Raw genomic sequence first — 12,665 nt, 5'->3', positions numbered from 1 at the left:
CCAGAGGTGATAGAGGTTATCCCTGGGGTAACCTACAGGGCCAGAGGTGATAGAGGTTATCCCTGGGGTAACCTACAGGGCCAGAGGTGATAGAGGTTATCCCTGGGGTAACCTACAGGGCCAGAGGTGATGGAGGTTATCCCTGGGGTAACCTACAGGGCCAGAGGTGATGGAGGTTATCCCTGGGGTAACCTACAGGGCCAGAGGTGATGGAGGTTATCCCTGGGGTAACCTAGAGGGCCAGAGGTGATAGAGGTTATCCCTGGGGTAACCTACAGGGCCAGAGGTGATAGAGGTTATCCCTGGGGTAACCTGCCGGGCCAGAGGTGATGGAGGTTATCCCTGGGGTAACCTACAGGGCCAGAGGTGATAGAGGTTATCCCTGGGGTAACCTACAGGGCCAGAGGTGATGGAGGTTATCACTGGGGTAACCTACAGGGCCAGAGGTGATAGAGGTTATCCCTGGGGTAACCTACAGGGCCAGAGGTGATAGAGGTTATCCCTGGGGTAACCTACAGGGCCAGAGGTGATGGAGGTTATCCCTGGGGTAACCTACAGGGCCAGAGGTGATGGAGGTTATCCCTGGGGTAACCTACAGGGCCAGAGGTGATGGAGGTTATCCCTGGGGTAACCTACAGGGCCAGAGGTGATAGAGGTTATCCCTGGGGTAACCTACAGGGCCAGAGGTGATAGAGGTTATCCCTGGGGTAACCTACAGGGCCAGAGGTGATAGAGGTTATCCCTGGGGTAACCTACAGGGCCAGAGGTGATAGAGGTTATCCCTGGGGTAACCTACAGGGCCAGAGGTGATGGAGGTTATCCCTGGGGTAACTTACAGGGCCAGAGGTGATAGAGGTTATCCCTGGGGTAACCAACAGGGCCAGAGGTGATAGAGGTTATCCCTGGGGTAACCTACAGGGCCAGAGGTGATAGAGGTTATCCCTGGGGTAACCTACAGGGCCAGAGGTGAGAGGTTATCCCTGGGGTAACCTACAGGGCCAGACGTGATGGAGGTTATCCCTGGGGTAACCTACAGGGCCAGAGGTGATGGAGGTTATCCCTGGGGTAACCTACAGGGCCAGAGGTGATAGAGGTTATCCCTGGGGTAACCTACAGGGCCAGAGGTGATAGAGGTTATTCCTGGGGTAACCTACAGGCCCAGAGGTGATGGAGGTTATCCCTGGGGTAACCTACAGGGCCAGAGGTGATGGAGGTTATCCCTGGGGTAACCTACAGGGCCAGAGGTGATAGAGGTTATCCCTGGGGTAACCTGCAGGCCCAGAGGTGATAGAGGTTATCCCTGGGGTAACCTACAGGGCCAGAGGTGAGAGGTTATCCCTGGGGTAACCTACAGGGCCAGAGGTGAGAGGTTATCCCTGGGGTAACCTACAGGGCCAGAGGTGATAGAGGTTATCCCTGGGGTAACCTACAGGGCCAGAGGTGATAGAGGTTATCCCTGGGGTAACCTACAGGGCCAGAGGTGATGGAGGTTATCCCTGGGGTAACCTACAGGGCCAGAGGTGATGGAGGTTATCCCTGGGGTAACCTGCAGGGCCAGAGGTGATAGAGGTTATCCCTGGGGTAACCTACAGGGCCAGAGATGATAGAGGTTATCCCTGGGGTAACCTACAGGGCCAGAGGTGATAGAGGTTATTCCTGGGGTAACCTACAGGGCCAGAGGTGATAGAGGTTATCCCTGGGGTAACCTACAGGGCCAGAGGTGATAGAGGTTATCCCTGGGGTAACCTGCAGGGCCAGAGGTGATAGAGGTTATCCCTGGGGTAACCTACAGGGCCAGAGATGATAGAGGTTATCCCTGGGGTAACCTACAGGGCCAGAGGTGATAGAGGTTATTCCTGGGGTAACCTACAGGGCCAGAGGTGATAGAGGTTATCCCTGGGGTAACCTACAGGGCCAGAGGTGATAGAGGTTATCCCTGGGGTAACATCTCTAGATTACTCCACAGGGAGACAGTGAGTGGGTGAGTGAGTGAGTGGGTGAGTGAGTGGGTGAGTGAGTGGGCGAGTGGGTGGGTGAGTGAGTGTATGAGTGGGTGGGTGAGTGGGTGGGTGAGTGGGTGAGTGAGTGGGTGAGTGAGTGGGTGGGTGAGTGGGTGGGTGAGTGGGTGGGTGGGTGAGTGAGTGGGTGGGTGAGTGAGTGAGTGGGTGAGTGAGTGGGTGAGTGAGTGGGTGAGTGGGTGAGTGAGTGGGTGAGTGAGTGGGTGAGTGGGTGAGTGAGTGGGTGAGTGAGTGAGTGGGTGAGTGAGTGGGTGAGTGAGTGGGCGAGTGGGTGGGTGAGTGAGTGTATGAGTGGGTGGGTGAGTGGGTGGGTGAGTGGGTGGGTGAGTGAGTGAGTGGGTGGGTGAGTGGGTGGGTGAGTGGGTGAGTGAGTGGGTGAGTGAGTGGGTGGGTGAGTGGGTGGGTGAGTGGGTGGGTGGGTGAGTGAGTGGGTGGGTGAGTGAGTGAGTGGGTGAGTGAGTGGGTGAGTGAGTGGGTGAGTGGGTGAGTGAGTGGGTGAGTGAGTGGGTGAGTGGGTGAGTGGGTGGGTGAGTGAGTAGGTGGGTGGGTGAGTGGGTGAGTGAGTGAGTGAGTGGGTGAGTGAGTAGGTGGGTGGGTGAGTGAGTGAGTGGGTGAGTGGGTGAGTGGGTGAGTGAGTGAGTGTATGAGTGAGTGGGTGAGTGAGTGAGTGGGTGAGTGAGTGGGTGGGTGAGTGTATGAGTGAGTGTGTGAGTGGGTGAGTGAGTGAGTGAGTGTGAGTGAGTGAGTGTGTGAGTGTATGAGTGAGTGTGTGAGTGAGTGAGTGGGTGAGTGAGTGGGTGAGTGGGTGAGTGAGTGAGTGGGTGAGTGAGTGAGTGTATGAGTGAGTGAGTGTATGAGTGAGTGAGTGAGTGTGTGAGTGTATGAGTGAGTGTATGAGTGTGTGAGTGTATGAGTGAGTGTATGAGTGTATGAGTGAGTGTATGAGTGTGTGAGTGTATGAGTGAGTGTATGAGTGTATGAGTGAGTGTATGAGTGTGTGAGTGTGTGAGTGGGTGAGTGAGTGAGTGTATGAGTGTATGAGTGAGTGAGTGTATGAGTGAGTGTGTGAGTGAGTGTATGAGTGAGTGTGTGAGTGAGTGTGTGAGTGAGTGTGTGAGTGAGTGTATGAGTGAGTGTATGAGTGAGTGAGTGTGTGAGTGAGTGTATGAGTGAGTGTATGAGTGAGTGTATGAGTGAGTGTATGAGTGAGTGTATGAGTGTGTGAGTGTGTGAGTGAGTGAGTGTATGAGTGAGTGTGTGTATGAGTGTGTGTATGAGTGAGTGAGTGGGTGAGTGAGTGTATGAGTGAGTGAGTGTGTGAGTGAGTGTATGAGTGAGTGTGAGTGAGTGTATGAGTGAGTGAGTGTATGAGTGAGTGAGTGAGTTTATGAGTGAGTGAGTGAGTTTATGAGTGAGTGTATGAGTGAGTGAGTGTATGAGTGAGTGAGTGTATGAGTGAGTGAGTGTATGAGTGTGTGTATGAGTGAGTGGGTGAGTGAGTGAGTGTGTGAGTGAGTGTGTGAGTGAGTGAGTGTATGAGTGAGTGAGTGTATGAGTGAGTGAGTGTATGAGTGAGTGTATGAGTGAATGAGTGAGTGTATGAGTGAGTGTATGAGTGAGTGTATGAGTGAGTGAGTGAGTGTGTGTATGAGTGAGTGAGTGAGTGTGTGAGTGTATGAGTGAGTGTATGAGTGAGTGGGTGAGTGAGTGAGTGTATGAGTGAGTGAGTGGGTGAGTGTGTGTCTGTGTGTGTGTGTCTGTGTGTGTGAGTGTATGAGTGACTGTGTGTGTGTGTCTGTGTGTCTGTGTGTCCACACAGATCCTGCAGAAGTGCTTCGACTCCAAGGACATTCAGCTGCTTCAGGAGACTATCACCACCCTGGACCCCACGGTGAGCTCCGGCTGCCCTTCCAGCTGCCCTTCTGATCACTTGACCCTCTGATCAATTGACCCTCTGATCAACTGCCCATCTGGTGCGTGAGTGGGTGGCCGAGTGAGTGGGTGAGTGAGTAACTGACTCGCTGAGTGACTGAGTGAGTGACTGACTGACTCACTGACTCACTCACTGACTCACTCACTGACTCACTCACTGACTCACTCACTGACTGGGTGACTGACTCACTGACTGACTCACTGACTCACTGACTGATTCACTGACTGACTCACTGACTGACTGACTCACTGACTCACTGATTGACTGGGTGACTGACTCACTGAGTGACTGACTCACTGACTCACTGACTGACTGACTCACTGACTGACTCACTGACTGACTGACTAACTAACTGACTGACTGAGTGACTCTCTGTGCTTACAGGAGGCAAAGTACCACATGCAGCGGTGGGTCGAGTGAATGAGTGACTGACTGAGTGACTGACTCACTGACTCACTGAGTGACTCACTGACTCACTGACTGACTCACTGACTGACTGACTGACTCACTGAGTGACTGACTCCCTCTCTGCTTACAGGAGGCAAAGTACCACATGCAGCGGTGCGTTGAGTGAGTGACTGAGTAACTGACTCACTGACTGACTGACTCACTGAGTGACTGACTGAGTCACTGACTGACTGAGTCACTGACTGACTGAGTCACTGACTCACTGACTGACTGACTAACTCTCTGTGCTTACAGGAGGCAAAGTACCACATGCAGCGGTGGGTCGAGTGACTGAGTGACTGAGTGAATGACTGACTGAGTGACTGAGTGAGTGACTTGCTGGCTGAGTGACTGAGTGACTGACTGAGTGACTGACTGACTGAGTGACTGACTGAGTGACTGACTCACTCACTCACTGACTGACTGACTCACTGACTGACTGACTGACTAACTGCCTGACTCACTGACTGACTCACTGACTGACTGACTGTCTGTGCTTACAGGAGGCAAAGTATCACATGCAGCGGTGCGTTGAGTGAGTGAATGAATGACTGACTGAGTAACTAACTGAGTGACTCACTGAGTGACTCACTGACTGACTGACTCACTGAGTGACTGACTGAGTGACTGACTGACTCACTGACTCACTCACTGACTGACTGACTCACTGACTGACTGACTGAGTGACTGACTCACTCTCTGTGCTTACAGGAGGCAAAGTACCACATGCAGCGGTTTGTTGAGTGACTGACTGAGTGACTCACTGACTGACTGAGTGACTCACTGAGTGACTGACTGACTCACTGAGTGACTCACTGACTCACTCTGCTTACAGGAGGCAAAGTACCACATGCAGCGGTGCGTTGAGTGAGTGACTGACTGAGTGAGTGACTCGCTCACTGACTGACTGACTCACTGACTGACTCACTGACTGACTCACTGACTGAGTCACTGACTGACTGAGTGACTCACTGAGTGACTCACTGACTCACTCTGCTTACAGGAGGCAAAGTACCACATGCAGCGGTGCGTTGAGTGAGTGACTGACTGAGTGAGTGACTCACTCACTGACTGACTGACTCACTGACTGACTCACTGACTGACTCACTGACTGACTCACTGACTGACTGAGTGACTCACTGAGTGACTGACTAACTCTCTGTGCTTACAGGAGGCAAAGTACCACATGCAGCGGTGCGTTGAGTGAGTGACTCACTGAGTGACTGACTGAGTGACTCACTGACTGACTAACTGACTGACTCACTGACTGACTCAGTCACTCACTCACTGACTCACTGAGTGACTGACTGAGTGACTGACTGAGTGACTGACTCTCTGTGCTTACAGGAGGCAAAGTACCACATGCAGTGGTGGGTCGATTGAGTGAGTGAGTGAGTGACTCACTGAGTGACTGACTGACTGACTCACTGACTGACTCACTGACTGACTGACTCACTGAGTGACTCACTGACTGACTGACTGACTAACTCACTGTGCTTACAGGAGGCAAAGTACCACATGCAGCGGTGCGGTGAGTGAGTGACTGACTGAGTGAGTGACTCACTCACTGAGTGACTCACTGACTGACTGACTGAGTGACTGACTCACTCTCTGACTGACTCACTCTCTGTGCTTACAGGAGGCAAAGTACCACATGCAGCGGTGCGTTGAGTGACTCACTGACTCACTGACTGACTGACTGAGTGACTCACTGAGTGACTGACTGACTCACTGACTCACTAACTCTCTGCTTACAGGAGGCAAAGTACCACATGCAGCGGTGCGTTGAGTGAGTGACTGACTCACTGACTGACTGACTCACTGACTGACTCACTCACTGACTCACTGACTCACTGTGCTTACAGGAGGCAAAGTATCACATGCAGCGGTGAGTGAGTGAGTGACTGAGTGACTGACTGAGTGACTCACTGACTGACTAACTAACTAACTCACTGACTGACTCACTGACTGACTGACTGACTCACTCACTGACTGACTGACTGACTCACTGACTGACTCACTGAGTGACTCACTGAATGACTCACTGACTGTGCTTACAGGAGGCAAAGTACCACATGCAGCGGTGCGTTGAGTGAGTGACTCACTGACTCACTCACTGACTGACTCACTGACTGACTCACTGACTAACTAACTCACTGTCTCTGCTTACAGGAGGCAAAGTACCACATGCAGCGGTGAGTGAGTGAGTGACTGAGTGACTGACTGACTGACTCACTGACTGACTCACTCTCTGACTGACTCACTCCCTCTGCTTACAGGAGGCAAAGTACCACATGCAGCGGTGAGTGACTGAGTGACTCACTGACTGACTCACTGACTGACTGTCTGACTGAGTGACTGACTCACTGACTGACTCACTGACTCACTGACTGACTCACTAACTAACTCTCTCTGCTTACAGGAGGCAAAGTATCACATGCAGCGGTGCGTCGATTCCGGTTTGTGGGTCCCGAATCGTGACGAGCCTCCAGCAGCAGAGGAGGAGGAGGAGGCGGTGGAGGCTGAGGCTCCTTCAGTGGCGGGGGTGGGGGAATGAATCGGTGAAGGATTCATCGGTGGTGGGGGAATGAATCAGTGAAGGAGTTGAAAAGGATGGGGGTTTTTGGGGCATCTGATAGGGTTATAGGGGATCTAAGGGCGGGGTTATAGGGGATCTGATGGGGTTATAGGGGATCTGATGGGGTTATAGGGGATCTGATGGGGTTATAGGGGATCTGATGGGGTTATAGGGGATCTGATGGGGTTGTAAGGCATCTGATGGGGTTGTAAGGCATCTGATAGGGTTTTAGGGCATCTGATGGGGTTATAGGGGATCTGATGGGGTTATAGGGGATCTGATGGGGTTATAGGGGATCTGATGGGGTTATAGGGGATCTGATGGGGTTATAGGGCATCTGATGGGGTTATAGGGGATCTGATGAGGTTATAGGGGATCTGATGGGGTTATAGGGCATCTGATGGGGTTATAGGGGATCTGATGGGGTTATAGGGGATCTGATGGGGTTATAGGGGATCTGATGGGGTTTTAGGGGATCTGATGGGGTTTTAGGGCATCTGATGGGGTTATAGGGGATCTGATGGGGTTATAGGGGATCTGATGGGGTTATAGGGGATCTGATGGGGTTGTAGGGCATCTGATAGGGTTATAGGGGATCTTATGGGGTTATAGGGGATCTGATGGGGTTATAGGGCATCTGATGGGGTTATAGGGGATCTGAGGGTGGGGTTATAGGGGATCTGAGGGTGGGGTTATAGGGGATCTGATGGGGTTATAGGGGATCTGATGGGGTTATAGGGGATCTTATGGGGTTATAGGGGATCATAGGGGATCTGATGGGGTTGTAGGGCATCTGATAGGGTTATAGGGGATCTGATGGGGTTTTAGGGCATCTGATAGGGTTATAGGGGATCTGATGGGGTTATAGGGGATCTGATGGGGTTATAGGGGATCTGATGGGGTTATAGGGGATCTGATGGGGTTATAGGGGATCTGATGGGGTTACAGGGGATCTGATGGGGTTATAGGGCATTTGATGGGGTTATAGGGGATCTGAGGGTGGAGTTATAGGGGATCTAAGGGCGGGGTTATAGGGGATCTGATGGGGTTATAGGGGATCTGATGGGGTTATAGGGGATCTGAGGGTGGGGTTATAGGGGATCTGGTTGGGTTATAGGGGATCTGATGGGGTTATAGGGGATCTGATGGGGTTATAGGGCATCTGATGGGGTTATAGGGGATCTGATGGGGTTATAGGGGATCTGATGGGGTTATAGGGGATCTGATGGGGTTATAGGGGATCTGATGGGGTTATAGGGGATCTGATGGGGTTATAGGGGATCTGATGGGGTTATAGGGGATCTGGTGGGGTTATAGGGGATCTGAGGGTGAGGTTATAGGGGATCTGATGGGGTTTTAGGGGTAGCTATGGGGGCACACCACACCCAACACTGTACACACAGTATCACACTGTACACAGTATCACACTGTACACACAGTATCACACTGTACACAACTGTACACGCACAATGCCACACTGTACACACACTGTACACCGAACTGTACCCTACACCAAAAACATGTAATATATTTCTCTGTGTGTCTGTGGGTCTGTGTGTGTGTGTCTGTGTGTGTGTGTGTCTCTGAGTCTATCTGAGTCTGTGTGTGAGTCTCTGTGAGTGTCTGTGGGTCTCTGTGTGTGTGTGTGTCTCTGAGTCTATCTGAGTCTGTGTGTGAGTCTCTGTGAGTGTCTGTGGGTCTCTGTGAGTGTCTGTGGGTCTCTGTGTGTGTGTGTGTGTCTCTGAGTCTATCTGAGTCTGTGTGTGAGTCTCTTGTGAGTGTCTGTGGGTCTCTGTGAGTGTCTGTGGGTCTCTGTGTGTGTCTCTGTGTGTCTCTGTGTGAGTGTCTCTGTGTGTCTGTGTGAGTCTGTGTGTCTGTGTGAGTCTGTGTGTGTGTGTGTCTGTGTGTGTGTGTCTGTGTGTGTGTGTGTGTCTGTGTGTCTCTGTGTGTGTCTGTGTGTGTGTCTCTGTGTGTCTGTGTGGGTCTCTGTGTGTCTCTGTGGGTCTCTGCGAGTCTCTGTGTGAATCTCTGTGTGAGTCTCTGTGTGAGTCTCTGTATGTCTCTGTGGGTCTCTGTGAGTCTCTGTGAGTCTCTGTGGGTCTCTGCGAGTCTCTGTGGGTCTCTGTGAGTCTCTGTGGGTCTCTGTGGGACTCTGAGTCTCTGTGAGTCTCTGTGGGTCTCTGTGAGTCTCTGTGAGTCTCTGTGGGTCTCTGTGAGTCTCTGTGAGTCTCTGTGGGACTCTGAGTCTCTGTGAGTCTCTGTGGGTCTCTGTGAGTCTCTGTGGGACTCTGAGTCTCTGTGAGTCTCTGTGGGTCTCTGTGTGTCTCTGTGGGTCTCTGAGTGTCTGTGTGTGTGAGTCTCTGTGTGTGTCTGTGTGTGTCTGTGTGTGTCTGTGTGTGTCTCTGTGTGGGTCTCTGTGTGTCTCTGCGGGTCTCTGCGAGTCTCTGTGTGAGTCTCTGAGTGTCTGTGGGTCTCTGTGAGTCTCTGTATGTCTCTGTGGGTCTCTGTGAGTCTCTGTGAGTCTCTGTGAGTCTCTGTGAGTCTCTGTGAGTCTCTGTGAGTCTCTGTGTGTCTCTGTGAGTCTCTGTGGGTCTCTGTGTGTCTCTGTGAGTCTCTGTATGTCTCTGTGAGTCTCTGTGGGTCTCTGTGAGTCTCTGTATGTCTCTGTGGGTCTCTGTGAGTCTCTGTGAGTCTCTGTGAGTCTCTGTGGGTCTCTGTGAGTCTCTGTGAGTCTCTGTGAGTCTCTGCGGGTCTCTGTGAGTCTCTGTGGGTCTCTGTGTGTCTCTGTGAGTCTCTGTATGTCTCTGTGAGTCTCTGTGGGTCTCTGTGAGTCTCTGTGAGTCTCTGTGTGTCTCTGTGTGTCTCTGTGAGTCTCTGTGAGTCTCTGTGAGTCTCTGTGAGTCTCTGCGGGTCTCTGTGAGTCTCTGTGGGTCTCTGTGGGACTGAGATTCTGTGAGTCTCTGTGGGTCTCTGTGAGTCTCTGTGAGTCTCTGTGGGTCTCTGTGAGTCTCTGTGGGTCTCTGTGAGTCTCTGTGAGTCTCTGTGGGTCTCTGTGAGTCTCTGTGGGTCTCTGTGAGTCTCTGTGGGTCTCTGTGAGTCTCTGTGGGTCTCTGAGTGTCTGTGTGTGTGAGTCTCTGTGTGTGTCTGTGTGTGTCTCTGTGAGTCTCTGTGGGTCTCTGTGGGACTCTGAGTCTCTGTGAGTCTCTGTGGGTCTCTGTGAGTCTCTGTGGGTCTCTGTGGGACTCTGAGTCTCTGTGAGTCTCTGTGGGTCTCTGTGAGTCTCTGTGAGTCGCTGTGGGTCTCTGTGGGACTCTGAGTCTCTGTGAGTCTCTGTGGGTCTCTGTGAGTCTCTGTGAGTCTTTGTGAGTCGCTGTGGGTCTCTGTGGGTCTCTGTGTGTCTCTGTGTGTCTCTGTGAGTCTCTGTGTGTCTCTGTGGGTCTCTGTGTGTCTGTGTGTCTCTGTGTGTCTCTGTGTGTCTCTGTGGGTCTCTGTGAGTCTCTGTGAGTCTCTGTGAGTTGCTGTGGGTCTCTGTGGGTCTCTGTGTGTCTCTGTGGGTCTCTGTGAGTCTCTGTGTGTCTCTGTGGGTCTCTGTGGGTCTCTGTGAGTCTCTGTGGGTCTCTGTGAGTCTCTGTGGGTCTCTGTGGGACTCTGAGTCTCTGTGAGTCTCTGTGGGTCTCTGTGTGTCTGTGTGTCTCTGTGTGTCTCTGTGTGTCTCTGTGTGTCTCTGTGGGTCTCTGTGAGTCTCTGTGGGTCTCTGTGAGTCTCTGTGGGTCTCTGGGTCTCTGTGTGTCTCTGTGTGTCTCTGGGTCTGTGTGTCTCTGTGAGTCTCTGTGTGTGTTGAACGTCTTTCACTGTACGTAGCCAGCCGTGATAATATAACAGGCTCACCAACACACAGAGACCCATAGACTCACCACCACACAGAGACCCATAGACTCACCAACACACAGAGACCCATAGACTCACCACCACACAGAGACCCATAGACTCACCACTACACAGAGACCCATAGACTCACCATCACACAGAGACCCATAGACTCACCACCACCACATAGAGACCTGTAGACTCACCACCACACAGAGACCCGTAGACTCACCACCACACAGAGACCCATAGACTCACCACCACACAGAGACCCATAGACTCACCACCACACAGAGACCCATAGACTCACCACCACACAGAGACCTATAGACTCACCACCACACAGAAACTCATAGACTCACCACCACACAGAGACCCATAGACTCACCACCACACAAGAGACCCATAGACTCACCACCACACAGAGACCCATAGACTCACCACCACACAGAGACCCATAGACTCACCACACACACAGAGACCCATAGACTCACCACCACACAGAGACCCATAGACTCACCATCACACAGAGACCCATAGACTCACCACCACACAGAGACCCATAGACTCACCACCACACAGAGACCCATAGACTCACCACCACACAGAGACCCATAGACTTACCACCACACAGAGACCCATAGACTCACCACCACACAGAGACCCATAGACTCACCATCACACAGAGACCCATAGACTCACCATCACACAGAGACCCATAGACTCACCACCACACAGAGACCCATAGCCTCACTACCACACAGAGACACATAGACTCACCACCACACAGAGACCCATAGACTCACCACCACACAGAGACCCATAGACTCACCACCACACAGAGACCCATAGACTCACCACCACACAGAGACCCATAGACTCACCACCACACAGAGACGCATAGACTCACCACACACACAGAGACCCATAGACTCACCCCCACACAGAGACCCATAGACTCACCATCACACAGAGACCCGTAGACTCACCACCACCACAGAGACCTGTAGACTCACCACCACACAGAGACCCATAGACTCACCACCACCACATAGAGACCCATAGAAGCTGATTGGTCAATGGTGGAAGCTGATGGTCGATGGTGGAAGCTGATTGGTCGATGGTGGAAGCTGATGGTAGATGGTGGAAGCTGATTGGTCGATGGTGGAAGCTGATTGGTCGATGGTGGAAGCTGATTTGGCGATGGTGGAAGCTGATTGGTCGATGGTGGATAACTCAATAAACATGACAACATCAACAATCTCTGTCTCTCTTGATGGAGGTGGTGATGGTGGTGGTGATGGTGGTGGTGATGGTGGTGGTGGTGATGGTGGTGGTGATGGTGGTGACGGTGGTGGTGATGGTGGTGGTGATGGTGATGTTGGTGGTGGTGGTGATGGTGGTGGTGATGGTGGTGACTCACCACCACCACACAGAGACCCATAGACTCACCACCACACAGAGACCCATAGACTCACCACCACACAGAGACCCATAGACTCACCACCACACATAGACACATAAACTCACCACTACACAGAGACCCGTAGACTCACCACCACACAGAGACCCATAGACTCACCACCACACAGAGACCCATAGACTCACCACCACACAGAGACCCATAGACTCACCACCACACAGAGACCCATAGACTCACCACCACACAGAGACCCATAGACTCACCACCACACAGAGACCCATAGAAGCTGATTGATCGATGGTGGAAGCTGATTTGGCGATGGTGGATGACTCAATAAACATGGCAACATCAACAAACTCTGTCTCTCTTGATGTTGGTGGTGATGGTGGTGATGGTGAT

General features: G+C 52.2%; 1 protein-coding gene across 1 annotated transcript in view; it reads left to right on the top strand.

The window, feature by feature from the left end:
* Positions 1-6,978, top strand: part of LOC142908527 (hsp90 co-chaperone Cdc37-like) — a 27,281-nt gene extending 20,303 nt beyond the window's left edge. Inside the window, exons 4-5 of the mRNA XM_076059260.1 lie at positions 3,838-3,909; positions 6,821-6,978. Of these exons, the coding sequence (XP_075915375.1) occupies positions 3,838-3,909; positions 6,821-6,955 (207 nt within the window). The 3' untranslated portion in view covers positions 6,956-6,978. The remainder of the gene's footprint in view (positions 1-3,837; positions 3,910-6,820) is intronic.
* The last annotated feature ends 5,687 nt before the right edge of the window (positions 6,979-12,665 follow it).

Source organism: Petromyzon marinus (genome assembly GCF_048934315.1).
Source record: "Petromyzon marinus isolate PM22_M1 ecotype Great Lakes invasive population chromosome 85 unlocalized genomic scaffold, UKy_Petmar_22M1.pri1.0 chr85_unloc.2, whole genome shotgun sequence".
Classification (NCBI taxonomy): domain Eukaryota; kingdom Metazoa; phylum Chordata; class Hyperoartia; order Petromyzontiformes; family Petromyzontidae; genus Petromyzon; species Petromyzon marinus.
The sequence above is the reverse complement of the archived record's forward strand: the minus strand, read 5'-3'. Positions and strand labels throughout refer to the sequence as shown.